Source organism: Argiope bruennichi, chromosome 5, assembly GCF_947563725.1.
Source record: "Argiope bruennichi chromosome 5, qqArgBrue1.1, whole genome shotgun sequence".
Classification (NCBI taxonomy): Eukaryota; Metazoa; Arthropoda; class Arachnida; order Araneae; family Araneidae; genus Argiope; species Argiope bruennichi.
Genome location: NC_079155.1, coordinates 107,073,580 through 107,099,749, shown reverse-complemented (window position 1 = coordinate 107,099,749; position 26,170 = coordinate 107,073,580). Strand labels below are relative to the sequence as shown.

Here is a 26,170-nt window from a genome sequence, read left to right as displayed (position 1 = left end):
TAAATTATTAAAACATCAAAATAAATTAATTTTATATACACAGATATGAACACATATTTGAATGAGAATCACTATACAAAAATCATAATATCTTTTATAGACAACTTCTCTGCAGAAGTATGTATTCTTCTTCTTCTCACAATATCTTCAAACATTCCTATTTTGGGACTGTTTGTTTTTTCAAAAAAGACTGTTAAAGATACTGGTATCTCCCTTCTGGCAAGTATTAAATACTTCATTAAAGCAGCTGCAGAACAATCCTGAACAAAGCTTTTCTCTGCAATATATATATAATAAAATCTATAACTAATAATACAAATGTGTAAACACTACTAAAATTGAAATATAAAAAAGAGACTTTAAAAATAATAAAAGTAATAAAATATAGCAAAAGATAAATGCTATCATTAAAATTCTTAAAATGAGAATTTTCCTCCCATAAAGTTAAGTAAAGCATTAAAGGGGGGGGGGATAACACAAGTTCAATAAGTGTGCTATTGTAGCAACTCCAAATGTGCCATAAAAACCTTAAAAATAATGTAAATAAGAAAAAAAATAAAAATAGCAAAAACTTGAATATAATGCAAATTTTAAATGCTTTTTCAAAGAAATATAGTACTAAAAACTCTAGAAAAATACAATGAAATATCTTTACTATGTTGTGCAAGTTATCATATCATTCTGTCACGGCTGCAATCAAATTCCTATTAATAATAATAAAACTTCCAGCACACTTCATCTCTCTTTTCCAAGCTCAAGTAAAAATGCTGTATTTTTTATTTGTTCACAACAGTTTCTATTTCTTCATAATTAATGTGCAGATTCATTTTATAAGCTATCCAATTAATATTTGATGATCTAGGAAATAAACTTTAGATTTTTATTAAAGAGTATTATGAAAAATTATAAAATAAAAAAAAGAGTGTCATAAGTAAACTACTAATCCAGTAATAATGGTTTAAAAATCATACCTTTAGACACTACTTTATGCTCAACATACTTTATTAAAATTTCATCAGCATATTTTGTTGGGGCTAAGAAATATACATCAACTGGAAATATTAAAACAAAAGCATCAGTACATGTACAAATCATATGCATCAAAATTTTTAAGAGAAAATATCAAGATAAAATGCCACATAAACATATCTTTTGAAATAAAAAGAAGAATTAAATTTTATTTCTTTATTACTTTTGTAATAGTTCCCTGACTCTCATTCAGTTCTAACCTCTTTATTCATTAATCAGTTTGACAACGTTTATGGTTAAAGTTTTTGTCAAAGTTTATTACTTATTTACAAACAAAAGCATGTATATAAAACCATTTGCTTACTTTTCAATTATTGCAACTAATTTTTTTTTAGTTTCAATTTTTCATATTAAATTATATGAAATTCTGTAAAATTTCAATTATTGATCTAATCATCATTCTTTTCAGGTGCAAAAAACACAGTTGGGGGTTTGATATACATCATTAAAACACCTACTGTTTTACTAGCTTCAGAACAGATGAAATAAATTAGAGTAAAGTGATTAAAAATTTATTGTAAATACAAAATAAAAAGAGGTAATTGTTTTTTTAAAAATTTTACTTATTTAATATAATTTTCAGTTTAAAAGTACAGAATAATGAAGCTATTTATTATTGAAATCTCAAAAATTATAGTAATAAAAAAAATTCAAATTTAAAATTGAGATTAAATTCTTTAAAAATCTCAAAACTACATAAACGCTTTTGCCAAACCCATTGGACTTGTACAAATAAAAGTCAGGGAAAAGGAAATTTTTAGATTTTTAAAATTGGTATAATTTGTTTTGTAACAACTTTTTTTGAAAATCAATAGAAGTGAATCAGTGAATGTGAAGGTCAAATTTTGCACAATATTAAATAAATAAATAATAATTTAATCTAATCTAACAGAGTTTGTAGAAAATGAAAAATATTTTTACAGTGTATTTTCTAATTTTAAATAAAAAGATTTCTTAAATAATAAGCTCATTTTATTATTACAAATGATTAATGTTCTTCAGGATAAAGTTAAATATAATATTATTTATTCAATAGTATAAAAGATTTACTATTTAGAATCTATAAATAACTTCAAAATGATGTGGGCTCTTAATATCATCAAAATGACTTTCAATGCTAAATGATAATTTTACTAATAAAAACTTTATGAATTTATAATACCTATCTAATAACTGAAGAAAATATCCATTCTTTTTACAAATTAGAAAACATCATTGTTTAGCAAGTAACAGCACCTATTTAAATTTTTCAAATTTTACAAAAGGAAGAATAATTGCAACTAATAACAAAATTTCTATAATTAATAAGGAATATAAACGATTAAAGGAAAGGAATTAAAGGATTAATAAGGAATATAAAGGAATGATAAGAATATTAGATCACACTTGATGTACTGATGTGAATTTCTTTCCTTTTTTTTTGTTGCCATGTTTGTTATTGGTTGAAAAAAAGAATTAGGCTTTTCTATCTCTTTCAAAATTTGGAAAATTGAATTAGTTGGTGCAGTTTATTAAGAGTAATATATTGAAGTTATCATAAGTTTTGCCTTTTGCTACTTCATATGTTTATTTATTGTTTCACTCATGCTTCTTTTTTTCTAATATTCAGTACTTGTATTGGAATAAAATAAAAATTATTATACAATTAATACTTAAAAAAAAAGAAAGAAAAGAAAAAGAAATATTGCTTACCATAGAGATTACAAAACAAGTCAAAGGCTTGTTCATTTAAGTCTTGACTAGAAAATCGCTTTAAATTTGTCACAATATAATCATTTAACAAAGACTGTTGTGTCCAATTCCAAGGTTCACGAGAAGCTAAAATAACTAAGGATGATGTCAAGTATTGAATATTCTCAAATGAGTCTGGAAAATTAAAAAAAAAAAGTTTAACAGGCTTTTTAATAAAGAATTTATTGAAAATGGGAAGAAAAGTAAGACAAAGTAATTTTACTATTATTAAAAAAGTAAATCTTTTTGTTATGCATAATAACAAACAGATTTATACTAAAACACATAATGAAATATATTTAAATAAAATGTATCAGAATTTTTTTAAAAAAAAACTTTTAAAAGTTTTTCTTATTGATAAAGTAACATTTCATTCAAAAAAATGCATTAGTAAGTACATTTTGTAACAAAAAACTTTCTTCTTTGACTTAGATTATATAAGACAAATTTCTTGAAAACTTTTTTATTTCCAAAAACAAAGATTGTACAATCCTTATTAAGCAAAGATAAACAAAATTAAGTGCATATTAGTTTTATACTTTAAAGACAGTTAAAAGATATGTTTTATTGTTTAAATATACAGATAAAAATAAGTTGTTGAAAAGGTTAATATTTCATCATAAATTTGTTACTTTTCTTTGGCTGTTGAATAGAAATGAACATTAAAAAGAATAAAAACTCTCACTGATTCTATTCCTACATTGGCCTATGTCAAGGTAGGGATACTGCTTATATATATTATAGAAAGAAAAAAAAAATTATATACTAGTTTATATTTAAAATTAAATAAATGTCTAGAAACAATTTTGCACAAGTTTTTGTTAGAGAATAAAACCTTTTCATAAGTACAAACCATTTTAAGACATAGCATTATGTGGAATGGGAAGGAGGGATTAATAATCCTGGATACATAATTCAATAAGCTCAATATATTAAATGAGGAATAGTCCAATTAATATTTTGCCATTTGATAAATGTCATATTTTTGATGAAAAATAAAATAATAATTCTGTTGTCTTGAAAGAATTGCATTAAAAATTTCTCTTAAATATTTTTAGATTTTATTCTTTAAGTATTCATTTGCACTAGTTATTGGAATATAGAAAATTAAAAATATCTTTTTTATTTAGTACACATTAAACTATGGAATAACACAATGAACACATAGAATATAATATCGTAGACAGTATTCTTTTTAATTTATTAATTTAAAAGTATTATCTAAGAAAAACCTATTAATTTTATAATATTATAAACATAAATATGTTTCCAAAATCATATGATATACATTCTTTAGAGACAAAATAAAAAATTACTTTGTAAAGATTTTGAAACTATTTGCTCCTTTAATAATTCAATAGCTTGCTTTGCATTTGGTATGCTTGGAACAGCAATACACTCTTCTATTAACTTAAAACTGCACTCCCAATTGGATTTTCTAGTTTTTTTAATTCTTGTCTGGGCCCCATACATGATGGAGCTAAGCAAAGTTATTTGCTCATCTAGAAGGGAAGAAATATATAATATTATTTTAAATAATTTTAAAATAAGACAAAATAAAAATTGAGAGAGATGATACAGTAATGAAATAATTTTACAAATATTCAAAATATAATCATAAAAAGATTAAAAAACAAACAAACTCAAGAATAATTTTTTTAGATATAATAATTCTCTTTTTAACCTATTAATGACTAAATTAATTCAAAATGAAGGATTACGAATAATTTTCTAAAATTATGCTTGAAACACAAAAATTATATTATGAATTTAAACTCCAGTCTTCTTATTATGGTTTTAAGTAATTACTTATCAATATCCAAGAGTCTGAGTAAGGAAGAGTGGGGGAGGGGGGGGGCGATACAATGCTCCTAAATGAGTTTTGTAATAATAAATTTAGAAATGAATTTTCAGTGACCAGTTTAATACAACCATTAAGTGTGAAGTGGGAGAATTTTTTTTTGCCCACCCAATATAATTTTCACAAAATAACCAATTTTCTACAAAGTATTTTTGCAAATTATTATCCCTTATGACAATAATTCGGGCATTTGGCTTTCAGCTGAAATATTGTGGATTAGAAGTAAAAGTACTGCTTCTTATGAATTTCATAACCATAAATGCAAATATAAATCCAGTTTCATGTAAAATTCACAGATTTTACTAAATTAAAATAAAGAACATTATTTTTAAGATAACAGAAAAAAAAAAAAAATTCCACATAGCTTTCTCATCCACAAAAGTTCTTTCAACCCGAATAGAGAATCTAAACTCACTACCAGTTTTCAAAGCTTAGATTCTGTCAGGATCGAAAGCACAAGTTTTCTTATTGTTGTTATTTGGCTAATCGAAAAATTACAATTCCTTTCTCAATTAATTTGTACTTTTTAAAAGTTAGGGGAAAGCGGGGTAATTCCACTCACGGAAGTTTTCGATAGTAAAAAGCATGGAAAATAGTTTTGGATCACCTACATACATGGAATATGTTAGAAGATACATAGTGGAAGTTATATGTATAAGAAGAAACCTTCTCGCTTTCTAATTTTACATTTTCATTATATGTCATTCAAAGCATTATATGTTATTGAGAAATATGGAACTCCTTACAATTTTGTGCCCCAATTTTTAAGTTAAGACTCTATTTTAAAGCAACAAAAACAACTTGCATCTGCAATTATAGTCAGATTTAGCATTTTCAATTATAATATACCATTTTTTGAGTCAATTAATCCATTTTTAATAGAAATAAAGCCAACTGAATGAATAAATTTTGAGTCGGGAAATTCAGCAAAGCATGGAGTTTGGTGGGAGGTATTATTCCATATAAAAAACATACTTCAAACATAATTTTCTTTTTTTCGAATCCGAATATAAATAAACAAAACTCCACCCTCAACATAGAATCAGCATCACATACTTCTCTGCTAAATATCAAATTATATTTTTCTCAAGAAGAGAGGTGAACGAAGAAACAGACATCCTAGACGGACGGTGTTCTCAAATGATGACACGTGTGGATCAGCCAATTTGGTTCATTCTTAAATTAATTTGAGATTAAACAAAACTATGATTTAAAACTTATGGACATTATAGGAAAATGGGTAAAGCTAAAAAAAAAAAAAAAAAAAAAAAAAAACCCAAATTTGAGGCAAAAAAAAAAAAAAAAATTGGGGTATTTTTAATATAAAATTAATGCCATAAAAGAAACTAAAATTGCTCATGTTGCTGTCTATGTTCCTAAAAGGAGACAAAATGCTACTTTTCTATAATTTTTTTTATAGAAATTTTTTATTTTGGTGTCTTTTTTTGCAACCCCCACCCCAGAAAGGGTTAAAAAGAAAGATACAGTAATATAGCATAAAAATAATACAAAAAATAAATAAATAAAAATACAATTACCAGAAAAATTATCAGGAATCTCAAAAAGTTCTTTCCAAACTCCAGCAATGGATGCAATGAGGAATGGTGAATTCCAGTGTTTTTGTTTCAATAAGTCGCAACACAAAGACAGAGGATTTTGCTTATCTCCAATATGTTTGCATAACTCGGTAAAAACTCTGCACAAAGATGATATGCCATAAATATTTAGTTTTCTTTTTTCAAGAATTAAATGATACAGAACAGACAAAAGAGATTTCAGTAATCCCTGAAGATGTGGTTTAGTCATTTTTTCTATTTGAATCAGTGCTGTAACAATACATTTTTCAGACGACAGCATGAAAGGAAATGCTTCCTGATTGTAAAGAAATTTCTGCAAAGGATTTGCTTTTCTCAGGTGTAAATAATGCACAACAAGAAAAATTAGTGTAGCAGTATCAGGAGCATTTTGAGGAATTGTTAAAAAATTGACTAGTGAATCAACATAACTTTTGAAGGCTACACTATTCATTTGTACAAGTTTGATACCATCAAGAATTTCTTCAATACCTAGTGAAAATGGAAGATCATCCTCATCTTTAATACTTTTACAGTTTTTGTTCTTCAAAATACTTTCAACAAGTTTAGTATGCTGAAATTTCTGACTTCCTTTCTTTATAAATCTTTCCTTTTCATTATGTTTCAATTTTTGCCTTGAAAATTTAGGATCACAACTTGTGGAACTGTTTTTACATTTAGAATTTGATGTAGTAACAGTTTTTATTTTTCTAGATACAGCAATAGAAGACTGGTTCAGGTCTTGAGGGTCTGTTCTAGATAGGATTTTTGATGCTGGAGCTGTAGAAACTGAAAATCTGTATTGCTTGTCTGTATTTTCATCTGTATTGCTTGTCTCTAATGAAGAAATACTAATATTTGAAAAAATATTCTCAGAAGGTATTTTATCTAAAGGTGGGCTTTCAGATTTATTACATGATAAAGTTTCTGCAGATTCTTTATACCTCTTAGCGGGCAATAGCAGTTTACTTACATTTGTTTCATTATTATCAGTGGGCATATTTTGAAAATGAACTTTGTATGAATCATTAACAAAATTATAACTTTCTTCAAGCAAATCTGGATCTTTGGATTCGACGCTTAAAGATTTTCCAGAAGTACTTTGCAAATGTTCATCAACAAGATTATCATATGTTTTAGGTTTTCCATTATCATCTTTATCAACAGCAAATTTTTTATCAGAATCATTTTCAAAATGACAACCTTTTATTGTTTTAGTTAATGGATCATCGTTAATCAATAAATTTTCATCTAGTGCAGAAATATCTTTATTAGTTGAAGAATTAGTATCAACAATTTCAAAATTTCTATCATAATTTTGTTTTTTTGTCGGACATTCTATTTCAAAATGCGAAGGTATTTCTTTAGATATGAGGTATTTGTCTTCAATATGTGCGAACTTAGATTTATCTATATTGTGTATATTCTCATTATTATTTACTGTTGAGTTTTGGCTACTTAAATCTGGTGGTAGGTCAATTGAGGAACAAAGTTTTGGACTTTCAAATTCTGGATCTTTTTGTTTTATGGATTCATCAATAATTAATTCTCGATCAGAATCACTTTCAAAATTCCCATCACATTCCATTGTTTTGCTTAATGAACTATTATTAACAGAGAAATTTTCATTTAATAAAGAAATATGTTTGTTACTTGAAGAAATAATTATTGTATTCTCAAAAGCATTTGTACTCTCAGGATTTCCACCACAATTTTGTTTTGTCAGAGATTCTATTTCTAAATCCAAAGGCATTTTCTTGGATGCGAGACATTTATTTTCAGTTTGCCCAAATTTGACTTTATCAATATTGAGCATATTCTCACTACCATTTACTGTTGATTTTCGGCTACTTAAATCTGGTGGTAGGTCAACTGAAGAAGAACAAAGTTCCGGACATTCAAATTTTGTATCTTTTTCTTTCACACATTCATCAATAACTAATTCTCGATCAGAATCACTTTCAAAATTTTCATCACATTCCATTGCTCTGCTTAGTAAACTATCATTAACAGAGTTTTTATTTAATAAAGAAATATTTTTGCTACTTGAAGAAGTAACTATTGTACTTTCAAAAGTTTCACTACACTTTTGTTTTTTCATAACATTTTCTGTGTTAGAATTCAAAGGCGTTTTTTTGATTTTCAAACTATTATTTTTACTAGGTAGATATTTAATATTATTATCAATATTAAGCATATTCTCATAATCATTATCTACCAAGTTATCATCATCTGAATCTTGTGGTGGTTTCACAAGAGACTGATCATTCGAATCTTTTCTATCCATAAAAGAAGTTAAGTTCACAGCTTTTTTCAATTTTGTTTTACTAGGTAAAACATCAGTGTTTTTATTATTTTCAATTATCATGTCATCTTTTTTAGCACTCAATTTTTTGTTCAGCATTTCAGTTCTGTTTTCTGTAGAAGAATGAACTTCTAAATGTGATTTAGATGTAGTAAATAATGGACATTGTTTTGGGAAGTTTGATGATACCTGTTCTTTCAGCAATATTTTCGAACCTTGCTGTAAAAACTGTGTTGAATCTTCAAAATTTGCTTCTTTTAAATTCAAATGAGTTCCTGTATTGTGAGAGCTAAGCATTTTATTTGAGATTTCCACCGTTTGGTGTTCTTTTCGGATTTTGGGCTTTTTTGTACTGATATAATTTTCTACATTTTTATCCAGATCAAAATTTTTAAGTGAATTATTTTGCAATTCATCAGAATTAGAACTTTTATTTCCATTATCTTTATTTTTGTTGAATTCATTTACAGATTTTTTAAAGAAAGCTCGAAATTCTGATGTTCTTCCTCTTACTCTTGTGGGAGCTACACATGCTGCCAAGTCATCTAGAGGTTTTAATTTCCTTTTCAATGAACTTTTAACAGGCAAATTAATATTGCAAACTGTAGATGAAAGCCTTTCCTTAGATACAGATATATAATTTTTTGAGCTTACTGGAACAGAAGGTTCAGGCAAAACAAAATTAATTCTTTCATTTGATTCTGAATTTCCATCAGAACTTAAATCATTAAAAGATTTTTTTCTAGGATTCTTAGCAAAATCATCAAGATCAGAATTCCCTGTCCTTTTTCTCTTTGCTGTAGATTCAAGAAATTTGTCTTTTACAAGCAATTCAACTGATTCTTCATTTAAATTCCCAGGATTCATTTCAGTATTTGTTGCAATTAAATTTGGCACATTTAATCGGCATTTAATAGATTCTTTATCAAAAGAAGAGATAGATCTCTCAGATAAATTAGAAGAAGAATCTTCAAATTTAACGATATTATTATTTAATTCAAATGCAGTTTGATTAAAATTATGAAAAATAGATGTTGAGGACAGGTCTTTATTTTGGTAAGCACATTCTAGTTTTAATAAATTAGAGGAATTATCAGTTGTTTTTAAATTATTGCAAAGCAATTTTTTAGATTTGGACACCAAATTGGAGTTTTTAAAAATATAGGTTGCCAAGTCTATATCTTCTGTGCTTTTTTCCCCTTCAAATTCACATGAGTCTTCAATTTCATCATCTGATAAAGCAAGATCATTTTTAAGAAGATCAATTTCTTGGGGTGATTTCTGAATACTGTCATTGGTTACTTCTTCATGTGTTAATACAACATCTTCTGAAGATTTGTGATCTATTTGTAATGGAATTTCAGGAATAAAACTATTTTTAGATGCCACTTTTGTTCCTGACATAGAATCAATATCTTTTTGAACAGAATTTTTTTGTACTTCTCCTTTGCTGGTTTCAGAATTTTGTTTGAGTACTAAACTATCACTATGTGCAATTTCTTTATCAGAAGTTGCAGTTCTTGTTTTCATATTGAGGATTTCAGAAGAAAGATTACAAGATACATTCTGAATTTTGTCTTCAAGAGACAAAGCAGACTTTGATTTCATTGTAATTTTTTCCTTAGCTTTTGTTTGTTCAACAAATGGATTCAAAATACTATTTTGGAATAAAGTAAAAATTCCGTTGGTTCTTTTGACACTGCTATTTGCTGATGGATCAACAAATGAAGAATTATTAGATATGTTAGAATTTATTTGTTGTGACTGATTTTCAAAAATAGGATTAGCATGAACTGAATTGTGATTTTCATTGCATGTCTGTGAAGTTGTTGCAGGTATATCAACTAAATTCCTAATGTTTTCTACTTTTTCCAAAATCCTCGCAAAGTCCTTTTCAGCTGAAAAGAAAATCAAAGACAATTTAATTTTATGACTTATTTTTTTAATAAAATATTATGTAACAATTTTCCTAATTATATATTATTTATTTTGTTATTAATAAAATTCTTAATTCAAGTATCTAAAACAAAATTTACAGATTATTAAATATTATTAATTACAATATGAAAGCAAAATACAGTATTTTCAAGATACTTAAAAATATTTTTTATGAAAGAAATTTCTTTCATTATGAATATAATACACAATGAATAAAATACAGAAATAAAGCTTGAAGTTTCTTTTCAATCATCAGGAGTTAAAATGAACATCTTGAAAATTAATTTTTAAAGAAAATTTAGCCCCATGTATTTAAAGTGCTTTCATCCATTCATTATCATTATAATTTTATTGATAATCTAAATAATAGCTAAAGCCATTTAACTTTATCTTTACAAATGGTACAGAAGCTATACTAGTAGTGTTTTTCCATGCAATGGCAGGCATTACATCAGTGGAAGCTCATCTGCACAAAAACAGCGGTTCTATTGGAAAAACATAAAAATGGAACTAAAACCATAAAAGAATGGTCAAACAAAAAGAATTTAACTTTGGATATTAAGGTATGGTTGATCAAGTTAGCAAACCCGAATTGCAAATACCTTTGCAGAGCCACAACTCAATTCTAAGGGAGAAAAACAGCCTTTTGGCTTTCTGATATCAGAGGGAGTATTACATTTGAATATGAAATTTCAATTCTTTTGAATTTAAATTGTTGCAAAATCTAGGTCCTTATATATCCTACACTGATTTAAAAAAAATAATAATTCTTTTTCATTTTGTTTATTGCTCACCATGTTCTCAGTGTGAAAAAAATAACTTAAGGTTAAAAGTATAATAATGATATCAGGGGGAGAGCAAATCCAGCTCTAATACATGAGACACAACTGATAAAAACTGTTTTCTCCACATATAATTACTCTGCCCCTTTTCTCCCAATTATAACTAACGAGGAAAGACAAGAATAAATAAACCTACAGGATACAAATACAAGAAATGTATCATCTATACAACTGTTAAAAATCACTTGAAAATCACATTTGGGAACTTCATCTAGCTATAAGTTGAAGATTCAAAATAAGAAATTTTCATTAAATGTTAGCAATGAATTAAAATTATATTTCATATAGCTTATATTAATATTTATAAGTCTTTCTTATTTCAGATTGTAATTTGAGGCAAAAAATGATTTAAGAACTATGTGAATTGAATACTCCTGAAGATGATATATATATATAATCAAAGTTAAAAGATTAATGACAGGAATGCTTGGGAATAAGCAAAGAGTTCAATTGATAGTGAAATGCAGAAACTTTGGGAATTGAAACGAACCCTGCAAGCATTGCAGTTGTTTCCACAGCAGAGCAGTATATAATTAACTTTTATGATGTATATATATGACATAATATTTATGAAGGAATTATGAAAATATCTAACCCATAAGCAATAGCTTAAAAAACAACTGAATATTAGAAAATAAATTTAGAAATACATAAATAAAATTTAGCATATCAATCACACCATTTATAAACTAATCCATCAAAATTTATAGGAATTTGATTAACTCATTTATACATTCTCCTGTGTACATGAGAAAATCACACCAGTAGATTTTTTTTAATATTAGTGACTTAAAAACAATTCTCAAGGCTGACAAGTATTTACTGTATATCATCAATTAATAATTCCAATTTACTACAATCGACAAATATAAATTTGCAAAGAAAAATTTATAAAAACTGAAAAATTCATAAAAAATATACATACATTCCCCATAATTCTTCATCTGCCTGCCACTTTGTTCAATGCAATCATTCTTTTCTTTCAAAAAATCAGGACTACAATCATGAACATTCTTATCAGAAGGATTACTAATTTTTTCAGCATTACAACTTTCTTCAGCTGAAAATGAAACTTTTGAAAACTCTTTTTCGTGTAACTGGGTCGAATCATCCTTCAAAACATCATTACGTTTTTCATTAAGGTCATCTTTTACCAATGAAAACTGAAAAGAGTTATTTTCAGCAAAATCTTTATTCTCAGGTGCATTTACTTCTGATTTAAAAAGCAAATGGATATCTTTATTTAAAGACACCGAGTTTCCTAAGGAAGGATCATATGTGACTGAATTTAAATCAACAATATTTTTATCAATCTTAAACATAATTTGAAATGGTTTTTCAGTGTCAGATTTATTTTCTTTATACAAACTTGATTCTGCTGAATGCATTTCTCTATGAGAACCACATGCATAAAGTGAAGAAGCATCCATTTCCAAATTTTCTTTACAAGGAGATAGATCCTTTTCAGAATTTAATCTATCAGAGAAAGATTGGGAGAATGTATTTTGTTGAGTTTCATTATTTATAACATGATTAAAATTTTGCTTTCTTAAAAATGTTTTTCTTGCCTTTGCCTTTTTTACCAAAGGATTGTTAAGAAGCTCACTGTGTAATTTGTTTACATTAGTATAACTAATATTCGTTTCGTCATTACTTGATGAATCTTTTGTTAAGGAATCATTTTGATTCCCACTAAACATGCTATCCTTTACAGTCATATAATTTTCTTCACATTTGTTGGAAGAATCATTGATTTTTGCAATTGCAGGAAATAAACCCTCCAGATTTTTCACAGACCTGGAGCCACCTAATAAAAACAATTTTGGAATTAAATATCAAAAGAATAAAGAGCACAGTTAATGAAAACTAATATATTATCTACTTTAAAATTACTTGCAATTAAACTTCATCAACAGATATAGTAGATATTTAAAACAATGTAAAGAGATTTCAAAGGTACTTAAATGGGATGAAGGAGTAAAAACAAAATTTATTTCATGTCATAACTCATATATAGTTTTTCTACTTGGTTTGATAGTACTATGATTACCTACTGTTACTGCTATGATACTGTAATAATGATATTGTTTTTAATATTTACAAATATTACAAATTATTTTTTAAATATCAACTTTCAATAAAGAGAGTTTAAAATGTTTTGTATGTATTTTATTTTTAATCTCTCTCAATATAAATCAGCTGTTCTAAAAATAATTTCTAAATCACACAAACTCTGGCTTCACTGTAACTTCTGAGCTGCTGATATTTGCCCTTTTAAAATCACAATATTGTGTCAATAAATTCTTTCCTCATTAAACTGTATAAGCTCAGAATACTTTCTCTGAGTCCTTTCATTCCTGCTTTCTGCTGCTATATACAAAATAGGAAGTAACAGGCAGTGTAATAATGTTTGGTACTTAATCATGGCTTTAAACAAAGAAATAATGGTAAAAAATCAAAATCGAACTATTTTCTTGAAATTATGAAGGATAAAAGTCATTAAAAGCTTCAAAACAGTTAATTCAAAGCAAGTTTTACATATATGTATTTTTTTCCCATTAATATTTAGTAAAGAGAATAATTAAAACTAAATAATACTGTTTAACAAGGATTTCTAAATTTATTTAGCACTATGCTTTTTATGTACATTTTGTTATTAAATTCCAAACATTTTAAGAGTTAAAAGATGACTCTACTAACACATTTGTAGTGAGTTTATGAGATTTATAAACCAAATACAAGTATTGTATATGTGTGCAGTAAATATTTTAAATCTGTTACATTATACATATTGCCATTGTGCAATACATCTGAAAAGCAATTTATCACTCAAAATGAGTGCTAAGTATATATTTTGGACAATTTAAGCAGATTTTTAATATATTCTCAGAATACAATTAAAAAAATTCTAAACAATGTATGACAAAAGCATATAATAATACATACTTGTACAAGAGAAGCTGCTTTGGAACTCACTCGACTTTACTTTGTCACTCTCTTCATATGAAAGAGCAAGGTCATTTTGAATGAGGTCATTCTGGGATTGTTCAGATTGATTTGTTTTCTTGATTTCATTATTATTTATTTCTTTATCAATTGTTGATGGATCTCCAAAATTTTGACAGAATTCACTATCATTTCCCTTTTCTGCCTTCAATGTAACATGTTCTTTAGTTGATTTAACAGTTAATGGACTTTTCTGAGTAGATACTCTATTTTTCAAAACACTTGACGTAAGAGTTGATTGAATACTTTTATTAGAAAAATAAGAATCATCTGAAAATAGATGCTTATTTGGCTTACTAAAACTTTCAACTGCACTGCTAATGGAATTAGATGTTTCTTCAGTAAGCAATCTGTGTTTAATTTGTAAATCTAGTTCACACACAGTCTCCCTGGATGCTGTTTGAAAAGGATTCTTTTTATTGCCAATGCAAGAATTTACTTCCATTGGAAAAGCTTGCATTATTGTTTCTTGCTTAGCAGAACTTATCTTTTCACTTTTCAAATTCGGTGGGTTTGAAAGAATAGGTAGAATACTTTGTTGAGTTTTATCTGGTGTAAGATGTGGTATTTTACGGCTCCCAGTGAAAGATTTTCTTGCCTTTGACTGTTTAACAACTGGGTTGATCACATGTTTATTTTGAAATGCGCTTGGACTGATATTACTAACACTTGTCATACTATCATGTACTGAAACTGATGGCAAATGGTAATTAGATGAATAAATATTTGAATCTTTATGACCAGAGTTACATTTATCTGGGCACAAAGAAAATTCACTCGGACGTTCAGATGATAATGCAAGTAATTGACTTAAAGACTGTTCATGCTTCTTCTCATCTAGAAAACAAAAGATATAGACCATTTTGAATATATTTATAACATATAATTAAAAAATAACTTAAAAGTAGTTAAAAACATTTTAAACATAGTGTCCAGGAAAAACTATGCAGATTCAAAGTTTTACAGCCATGTAAACTGATGCATATTAAAAGATATATTAAAAATGGAAATATACAAAACAAATGACAAATTTGTATAAATGCTACTAAAAATCGACATAATGTAAATAAACAAATGACTTGTACATAAAGTAATGAAATCATAAAATTCAAAATATTAAGATGCAGAAAATGAAAGGTTAAATTAGTTTCCAACACAAAATTAATAGGTTAAAAGTCAAAGAAAAAATGAATCAAGTCTATGCTAGAGAAACTCTTGTTAAAGTTCTATGAATAAAAAAATGTATCAAATCTTCTAAAACTCTATAACAATGCAAAGCCACAAAATTTTGGCAACAATAATAATTACATTAGGCAAAAGCTTATTAAAACAATAGTCTTTACACAATTATATCAATGCCTTAAATAAATGCTATTTTTATTCAATTAAAAGATTCATTTTAAAAACAATATGAAATTTTATGAGGTTTCATTATCAAATTTCCACTTAAAGCTATTTCTTAGAAATAAGAATAAAAGAAACATAAATATCAGACTTCAGTCATTAACATTTGAAATTAAGATTTCTTTGAGCTTCATTTTTTATTTTTAGCTAGGAAACATTTTTTTCACTAAAACCTAACATAGGAAAATCTTAGACCATATATAAAGCATTCTTTTAAGATAAATTTGAATGATAACCTGCAAAAGCTGGACACTACAATACTACTAACATTTTAAAAACATGCATACATAAATAAATATTCTGCTTGAATCTTTTTTAATTTTTTCATCTCCTTTTCAAGTATTATGTGCAGTTATGCTGGTTGAAGCATCTGGCATGTCAAGATACTCAAAACACTACACTTATTTTTTGAAATTTAAAAGGATATTATATTCTATATATCTATCTTTTCTTCCCATAAAAAGTCTTTAGCACTTTTACATTCAACTTTAAAATATAAATTTATATTTATTAAACACATACAACATTTTGGATTTTGAAAACCAAATCAAGCAGCCATTTATTAATCGAGATCAATATACCTTGCAACATTTTTGAAAAGAACATATTGACTGCCATATTGTTACTAATCAACATTCAGTAAGAATAATTAATACCAAATAAGAGATGAGTATTTTAATCTTTCATTTTGAGATACATTTGAAATGCAATTAACACATTCTGCGAGAATTTAAAGTAATGATCAAATGGCTAATGAATAAAGATAAAGCATTTCCAATTTCTTTTTTTTTTATATCATCAAGAAAATGAAGACAAAATATAGCTTGCATCTTACTTTTCAATTTTAGTATTTCACTAATAAAATAAAAGGTTAAATTAGTTCCCAACACAAAATTAGCAGCTAATTTTGTGTTGGAAACTAATTTAAACCTTTCATTTTAGTATATCACTAATATATATATACACACTATAGTTTTACTAAAACAAAATTATTATCTTGTTAAATTATTATGTTAAAGCTTTACCTTCATCCTGAGTGATTTTAAGAAGCAAACATCTGCTTTCATATTCTTTTTGGACCTCCAATTTTTCTTTTTCAGTTAATAGTTCTAAAATAAAATGATGACATTTATTAAGCAGAATCAATAAAATTTAGAAGAATATAAATAATATAGTACTTAAGGAGGATAAAATTGGTAACTTCTATACTATAGATTGTTTGAAAAAAAATGAAGAAAGAATAAAAACTATGAACATAATAAAAATGAATATATGATGCCAACAACAAAAAGAAAATTAACTGTTGCCATACAAAAATATGATACAAGAAATTTACAAATGAGGAATATAATCACAAATTTAAAACATAAAACATTTGAAAAAAATCAATGTAGAGGTAGATTTTAAATAGATTCTAAATTAATTCTCAGTAGTTAGTTATGTTTTGAGCTTTATAGTGCAAAAGCCATTATGATGATTACTAACACAGCATTTAGAAGAAAATTTAGATTCTATTTTATACGTTTAAAAATTTGCAACATTTTTACAACACAACTGCCTCTCTTAATAATTTTCCAAATAAAACATATAATAAAGAATATCTTTAATTATTTTGACAAATATAATGGGATCTCAACATTTCACAATGTACATTATTTGATACTAATAAAAATTCTATAAAAAATCATGATTTTATAAAGTTAAAGATGTAGTAAAAAGCATCTCTTTTTTTTTCAGAAATTAATATTAAAAATTCTTATTCATCATGATATAAGCTTTTCCGTACTCATTATGAGCTTTATTTATTGCTTTTGTGAGCAATTTATAATACATTTTGTACATTTATTTTGAAGAATGGGATAGAATTGCAAAATTGTATATGAATGAAATAATGTTTATTAATCAAGGCTATCAAGTGATAAAGAATTCACTGAATAATCAAATAACCCAGATTAATGTAGTATACTTTCAAAAATGCTTAATTTTGTTATTTAAAAAAATCATTTAAATGATAAAATTTATTAGGTTTAGAAATTAAAGTTATTACAAAAAGCAGAAATAATAAAAACACTTGCAAATGTTTCTAAAAATATTAATCATTTTTGATATATTAATAAATATTAAATATGATTAAAAACTTAAAATACTCATCCATTATGAAATATTAATATGCTCACATTTTGCTGAATGAAATATTCACATAACAGATATCAAAATATATTTACTTCATTAAAAGGAATTCTACATACTCAGATGAAGAAATTTATAAATATCACAAACATGTAGATTGACTGATTTGTTAAATAAGTATCTTGCTTGTCTTTACAAAACTATTTAAAAAACTTTTTAATTTTGAATTTTAATCATATGACAAAGATAGAACTCTGCAGAATTTATATAAAAATGTTTTCTTTAATAATTATTATTTATTAAAAATTTCATAATTTCCTAGTATTTTAGAAATAAACAATAGCAACTTACCAGCCTTATTAAGTTTATCACCAAATTGAAAAATGATATTCTAGAAAAAAAAAATACATAGTTAGATTGATTCTAAATAATAGAATTTAAACTAGGGAAAAAATGGCTTAAATAAAACAACTTACCCAAATGTGTTTGATATGATTTGCCATCTTCCTAATTAATTCATCTTTTTCTTCTGTTTGGGAGTATTGGGTAACAGTATTATCTAAGAAAAAAAAAAGGATGAAAGTATTTAATTCAATGAAATAAAGCAACAGTCTTAAAAAAATATTAATCAATTAACACTCTGATCATAATGATTAACAACATAAATTCATTCCTTCATTTAAAATGGCATTAAATTTTTTAAAAGCGAGATTGTTCAATCAAAGTGCAATATATATTTGAAAACTCCATTTTCAGACTAGAACTTTTTCTAGGACTCGAACTTGCAATGTAAGAAACATAAAATTAAAATAAATCCAATTAACAAAAATACAGGTTTTAATCCTCTAGCTGCTTATCCTACAATTTCTCCAGGTTGACAATTAGTTAATTTTCTATTGCATCCCATGTCTTTTGCAGTGTAGAGTGTTTACTTTTATGATTACAGATTTTTATCATATCATATTATTATCAAGTAACATATAGTATCAGTTCACTTTGAAAAATATTTGAACATATTTGCAAACAATGCATCTAAATAGTAATTTTAAAAAAATTATGCAGTCAGAGGGTTAAAAAATAACTGTACTTATCAATTAGTTAATAATATTATTAAAAAACAACTCCAATTAAGAAGAAAAAAAAGAGAATAACTAAAATCAAGTTGAAATGGGTATTACTATTCTGTAAGACAATATCCCTTTCATATATCTGAAGCAGAAAAGATTAGGGGGGGGGGTGCATAAACACTCTAAATTTGAATTGCAGCATAATTGACTGATATTTAATAATATTAATAATAATAAGATATTTGTTGTTGTATATATTCACACACATAAAAATACATAGAAAAATTTCACTACAAATTGTAAGTTTATAAAATAAAATAAGAGATGCATCAGCTAATGCAAAGGAATGTCTTTATAATGTGAATAGTTTAAACAAGTTCATGGTTATTTTTCAATTTAAAGACAATTTATTTTCTATTTGTAAGTATATTTTACTGCTGGATAAATAAAATCACAAGTCAGATTTTGAACTCTTTCCAGTCAATATTATTTTTTCTTAACATCAGTTTTTATAATAAATTAAATTTCTGAGTTTGATTTTAGAGACCTGCATTTTCTAAAGCTATATGAAGATCTTTTTCCTAATAGCACATGAATTTTTATTGAATAGGGATTGATTGGGTAATGACTAAAGAGATAATGTTAACAATTTGAAATAATATTGTTAATTAATAGAAATAATCATAATTTAATTTGATTAATATTTACTCATATATTTAATTATCAACTGAATAATTTTCCACGAATAAATAATTTCTGTATCATGTTCCATGAAAAGGAAGGAGAAAATTTTGTAAATGAAGAAAACAGAAAAAAACTCACATTTTACATAATAAGATTTCATTTCAGTTGATCTGAAAGAAATAAAAGCACATTATTATATAAGAAAATAGTTATCATTATTACATTTAGTAAATATATGAATATAATGCCAGTAATTTTTGATAGTCATGATATTTTTTGAAAAAAAAAAAATTAAGATATATATTCTTAAGAATTCTTATTATGCTTATATTCTTATGCTTATATATATTAATGCTTATATATATTATGTCTTATATTCTTATGCACATACAGATTTTTTTCAGATTCCTTCATTTGCTGAGATTCATTCTTTGTTGGTATCTTTTCATTATATTTGTTCTTCTCGGTCTAGAAAAACAGAAGCAAAACAATATATATATATTTAGAAACATAATATGAAACATAACAGTGTCATCAATAAAAATAATAAAAACAGTGTCATTAACTTAAAAAAGAATATAAAAATATAAAGTGGACTTATTCATCATACAAAATAAATGTTGTAACTCTGCATAATCATAGAAAGAAAAAAATTCAATTTTTAAATATGAGTAGAAGCTAGGGAACTTTTTAGATTAAAAAAAATAATAAGGATCAGGATATGCAAAATATAATAGCTAATTATGTTATTTATGATATATTACATTTTTTTATAGATGAAGCAACAATTCAAAATAATAAGTTAAATAGTGAAAAAAACAACAGTAATAAATTTGTTTATTATAATTACATACTATAAATTAAAGTTAATAATAGTTTTGAGTTTGAATTTTTCATGATAATAATTATCTGTTTCAAAAACCCACAACCAAATCTTATTTTAAAACAATTATTTTGTTGCAATAAATTAAATGAAAATATATAACACTTTTCAATAAAGCAATCTCATATCATTGTTAATGAGAATTTATTTTATATTCTAGTTCCAAGGGCAAAAAATTGTTTGAAAGACATATGTCTTCTCTTATTAATAATGCATATTTGCAGCTCAAGGTAGAATTTTGATAATGATTTGCTCTTATAAATATATATATATCTTATCTCTCAACAATTACAATTTATAAGTTATTCAGATTTTTTTTTCATATAAAATCAAAAGATTTTAGTCTTTATAATAAACATCTTTATGATGATATATGAAATTTAAAGATAACACAGAAAAAAATCTTATTTTAATAATAATAATAAAAAAAAAAAAAAACTACCTAGAGAAATTTTTAATTAATTTTAATTTCATTGCTACTCCTTCATTTAAATCTATTCCGTAACAAAATGAATTTTTTAAATGTAAAATAATGCATTAAAAGTTAAATATAAAACTTGGGATAAAGAACCAGCATATCAATTATGGCTTTATTCATCAAGATTTCCTTTTTATTAAAGGTTATATAAAATTAGCTTTTTTTCTCTCCATATATAATAAGTATAAATAGAGGCTATAATAAAAACTGGAATAAATAAAAGCCTTTTGTAATCAAAGGAATACCTAATAGAGCCTGGTGCTATGTGGGTAAGATCGGAAGGAGTGCAATACCGATCTGACATCTATATCTTGACTTGAACCTAAAAACCTAAAGAAATATGGCATTTACAATTTTTAAATGCATTACATGATATGTTGAATAATCAAATTCAACTTGATAGTTGATATGAATACACAAAATAATAAGCAATGATAAAATAAGGAAGAAGCAATATAACTCAGAAAGTAAAACGAAGAGAAATATGAAATTAATAAATCATTTATTTTATGACAAATTCTAATAATAAATTTAAGTAAAACTAAAATATAATATATATAATTTAAACATTACATACCACATGAGAAGACAAAAGCTCACTGTGTGTTTGTGATAAACTTTCTCCAATATTGGTAGTACAACTAAGAGAGAAAAATAAAATTATCATACACTGAATAATAAAAGATGACAGATTACAGATAACTTAAAATAAATTATATTCTAGATTGAAAATAAATTTTTTCTAGTTAATAAATTGTTACTTTCACTAACAAATGAATTAGGTAGTGTTTTGATATCTATTGGGAATTTTCTGTATTGCATAAATTTATTGTAACTCTTACTTCAATTTTCAGAAATACATAATTTTTTTCTTTATTTATATTTATTGAACTATAAAATGAATCACAATCAGAGAAAAAATAAAAATTTGAGTATGAATAATTTTAGAGAAAATAACATTTGAATAAGAATAATTTTAGAGAACATGAAATACTTTATAATAACTATGATAGCATATTAAAAACCTGCAAAGGCTTAAAAACCCCAAAAATTCAGTAAAGATTGCACACAATTAGCTTCTTTCACAAGTAAGATTTGACTCTGTTTGATAACAGCATATGGTTAATATTAAGGATTATAATTATTATTTTTCCAAATACTCCAATAAAAATATGATACTGATAAAAACTGATGTTTAATATTCTGTTTAAGTAAATAAAATTATGCTTTGAGCTTTTTGATGACGTTATGAAGTTTCTTATGAAGTTTTGCTCTAACCATTTTGATTTAACTTCTAAATTAAACCTGTTATATTAAAAAGGAATTTTACATTAAAAAAACTAATTAAAACAATTCCTAGAATAAGTTATTTAGTTTAGAGAAAAAATACTTCTGTAAGAGCCTATCTTTGCTTTTTCTTTTAAAACTTCCATCATTCAGCTCCAAAATTAAAATTTGTTTCATTCTGTCACAATTATGTTTTTTTTTTAAATTTTTTTTTTACATTTTTAAAAATGTTCATATGTGATGATTTCAAGCTATTAACTTCAGTAGCACTATAAAGTATGCAAATACTTCAGATTTTGTGCAATTAATAGAAATTTATTCATCATAATCTCTCTCTACTTTCTAATAATTACAGAAAAATATTACGATCACATAAAGTCTTACAATAAATATTTTATTGTTAGTATTATATTTGAACAAAATGACAACAATTGATAATAATTTATTCAGAGGTAACATATCTACAATAGTAACTTTTTCTAATCTTAAGGCACTGATTACCCATCTTAGGTTATCAAGTTAATCAATGGAATTATTAGATATGTTTAGTTACATTTAAATATCTTCTCATATGCAGCTTATCTTTAGGTTTTCTCATCAAACTAATTTTAAACCTTAAATTATGAGATATATAATTATCCATAATATATGTTTGACAAATTTATTATGGCTAAATGACATACACTTAATAAATTTTGCACCTTTATTTATTTGCTATACAAATACAACTTTCTATAAAATCATTTCTCATAATAATGCAAAAATAAATAAATAAATAAAAAAAATAAAAAAAGCTGAAAAGTTAATTAGCCTTTAACATGCAGCTACACTGCTATAATTTCACATTTTTTTTTCCTTCATGCAAAATGGATTTCAAAATTAAAATGGTATTCCTCATGAGAATTAATTCATGTCAACATTGATTAGATCTATTAGAGTTTGCAATTTCTCATTACACTTAAGTTTTACACAAAATGAAAATATAAATAAAATTCTACTGCTCCAATAACATGTTTGTTAAGCTGCAAGATCTTTTTAAAAAGTACAATTAAAGTACAAACATTCAACATCAAAATTATGTATACACTACTGAATATGTTTCAGAATATTATTTATTATTCTATAAAGATTATGTGTACAGACAATAAAAATACTGCATTAAAATATGAAATCAAGGTTTTCAATTAACAGAACAATAATTATTTTTTTAAATGAAAAAATTAATTGATATCTTAGAAAATAAAATTCCAAGCAGCATATTTTTATTTATTAAGATCTATCCCTGGTACTCCGAGTTCAAAGGTCATTTGTTGTCTTATTAATATATGTATATATATATTTACTTTAACGATAATTATAGATAAATTATAAATATATCTTAACAAATAAAAACTGATATTTAGTGATTTTTTTTTCACACCACAAAGCTATAAAATATATTTTAGTGATTTTAATACTTTGTCTTAGCTTGAAAAATTCATAATGCACTAAAATGTAGCTGTAAACCTTGGCAGTTAGTTAAACTTAGTTACAAAAAGAACCATCATTAGAATTTTTTTTTTTTAATGAAAATGCTTAATAACTTAAGCAATTAACTTACAGAGAGGTTTCAGCTGATCCTGCTAGGTTCATTTTTCTACTAGATTGAAGTTCTATCAAATCAGTTTTCTGAAAATAATAATAAAAAAGTATGAGAGGAGAAATCCTTATATTTATTTTAAGAAATAATTTAGGTAATATTCAAACTTATTTAGATGTTACATATAGAACTAAACACCAAAGAATGCAATAAAAAATGATTTCAAACTTTTTACATTTTAAAATTTTCACTATTTTTTTCTTCTACTTTTGGAAATACTTTTTTTGAGATAACAGTTTCTATATTTAGTATACAATATAAAATAAATCCTTTAAATTTAACAAATATCAAGAAAAAAAAATCAGTTGCCTAAGAATATTTAAAAAAAAAAAAAAAAAATCAGATACACAAAATTAAAAAAAAAATCTAAAAGTACTGGAGCTGTTTATGATTTTAGCATATTAAATAAAAACAATTCATGACAAGAAAATTAAAGCAATTATATAAATGACGGTATTTTATTTAAAATCATAAGCTATTGTATTCAAGAGTTAATTTTATATACTAAAAAGAATATGCCCCACAAGATATCAAGATTACTGATATAACAGCCAGAGTATTATTGAGTAACAAAAATATATTGAATGATCCTATGACATCTAGTCTTAGAGCAAGAAAATAAAAAGAAGAAAAAAAATTATTAGTCTTTTTATTGCAAAGAGACGTTATTAGTCAAATTTCATTACATATAAGTCAACTCAAGGAAAATGTATTCAAGAGAAACAACAGTAGCTGTTAAAACATTTTAACATGGAAATAAGATTGAAAGTAAAAAAGCAGAACAATGAAATAAAAGCATATATTTGGGCAAATAAGCGGTGTTCTCATGTGCAATGCCTGACTACAAATTTCTATGAAATAAATCATTCAATATTTTGTTTTAAAAAGTAATATCCAAGTCTTTTAATCTTATGAAATATTTATTAGACCATAAGGCTTTTTCAGTACAACAGTTAGTTAACAAAATGTGGACAATTTAAAAATAATCTCTTAATACAACTTAAGAAAACTAATAATTATGTTCAAAAATCAATCATCTTTAAGTTACATAGTAACAAAATGAGGTCATTTTTCATCACTACATAATATAGTCATGTAATTTTTTAAAGAAGTATTATTATTTAGAAATATATTGGAAATATTTCTGACCAATTTATAATCATTATTACACTGCTGTAAATGAGAAGAAAAATTATAATTCACAAATACTAACATTGTCATATTTGTTTAAAAATAATATGAATTTAACATTTCTTTTATATTTTAATTTCATAAATCAATATTTTATAAATTAAAAACTAAAACTAACAATTAATTGTAAAGTTTTCCATAGACATCTAATTTAACTGCAGCTTTAATATTTATTTATATTTGACAGATATTCAAAATTTGCAATAAAAAAAACAATAATTAAGTTTATGAAAAAATATTTTAAGATGCCTTTTCTTTACTTACGGATGAATCTGTTAGTTCAGTTATATAACTGTCTTTGAAAAAAAAATCTCGAGAATCTTTATTCCCATTGCATAAAATGTTTACATTATGTTCTTTAGAGAAGGATAAAAGGGCTATATTTTGATTATTTTCATCTGCGGTACTACCAGGATTCATCAATTCAAGATGTTCACGAACATATTAACAAAGGAAATACATTAAAATTACGACGAACACATTAACGACGCAGCTAGAAAATTTCAAATAACCTGTATAAAGAAAAGATTTGCAGAATTATAGCCTCGCATGTAAAGTATCTGCAAATCTATAAGATTTTTTTTTTTTTCAAATAGTGCGAATAAATACGTAATGCTTTGGAAAAAGTTAAAAACACCACTTTCATAAAACGCGACAAACATAAATAAGAAGTTTACTTCAGTTCTTGCGCAATGCTTACCGTTCAATCGTCCGGTTTTACTTCAATTGTTTGTGAAAAATTAAGTAAAACTTTACTTAATTGTAGTACTTAATTGGTGTTTCAATTAGAAAAATTAAGTACTAATTCCAGTATTTAACTTAATTAATTAATTTAATTAGTACTTAAAAAAGAATTTTACAATTTTTTTCTTTCCTGTCAAAAAATAGGCGATATTTCACTAATTATGGAAAATTATAATATGCATAACTTTGTAAAGTCGGAAACTCATAAATTAATTTTAAAAAATATTTTTTCATTTTTTTTTAAAATACAGATTTTTTCAGAGCTCATATTAGAGACAACGTACAGCTTGATAAGTTTAAATAGAGACAAATGCGCACATTAAGAAATGAAAGTTTTATCCAATTCGGTAAAATCTATCGATCGAGAGTAGGGATGA

General features: G+C 25.1%; 1 protein-coding gene across 3 annotated transcripts; it reads right to left on the bottom strand.

The window, feature by feature from the left end:
* Positions 1-25,713, bottom strand: LOC129968763 (MATH and LRR domain-containing protein PFE0570w-like). 3 transcript variants are annotated; one of them, XM_056082991.1, is made up of 16 exons: positions 25,562-25,712; positions 23,820-23,887; positions 21,510-21,573; positions 21,178-21,262; positions 19,963-20,039; positions 19,710-19,741; positions 18,297-18,379; positions 18,172-18,211; positions 16,716-16,799; positions 14,227-15,123; positions 12,206-13,087; positions 6,160-10,398; positions 4,077-4,262; positions 2,722-2,895; positions 972-1,052; positions 2-277 (listed from the first exon to the last, which is right to left on the bottom strand). In XM_056082991.1, the coding sequence occupies exons 5-16, from the start codon at positions 19,983-19,985 to the stop codon at positions 72-74; spliced, it is 6,927 nt and encodes a 2,308-aa protein (XP_055938966.1). In that variant the 5' UTR covers positions 19,986-20,039; positions 21,178-21,262; positions 21,510-21,573; positions 23,820-23,887; positions 25,562-25,712; the 3' UTR covers positions 2-71. The 3 variants fall into 3 exon arrangements, with proteins under 3 accessions (XP_055938964.1, XP_055938966.1, XP_055938965.1); XM_056082989.1 differs by lacking the exon at positions 21,178-21,262 and having other exon boundaries at positions 1-277; positions 25,314-25,713; XM_056082990.1 differs by lacking the exon at positions 21,178-21,262.
* Positions 25,714-26,170: the final 457 nt, after the last annotated feature.

Bases quoted from the DNA above. Each gene is read 5' to 3' on its own strand.
- LOC129968763 (XM_056082989.1), bottom strand. From the start codon at position 25,469: ATGAATCCTGGTAGTACCGCAGATGAAAATAATCAAAATATAGCCCTT. The intron at 21,574-23,819 runs GTAAGTTAATTG...TTTCTCTCTTAG, and splicing joins GGATCAGCTGAAACCTCTCT to TTGTACTACCAATATTGGAG. The intron at 15,124-16,715 runs GTAAAGCTTTAA...TTTGTTTTCTAG, and splicing joins TAAAATCACTCAGGATGAAG to ATGAGAAGAAGCATGAACAG.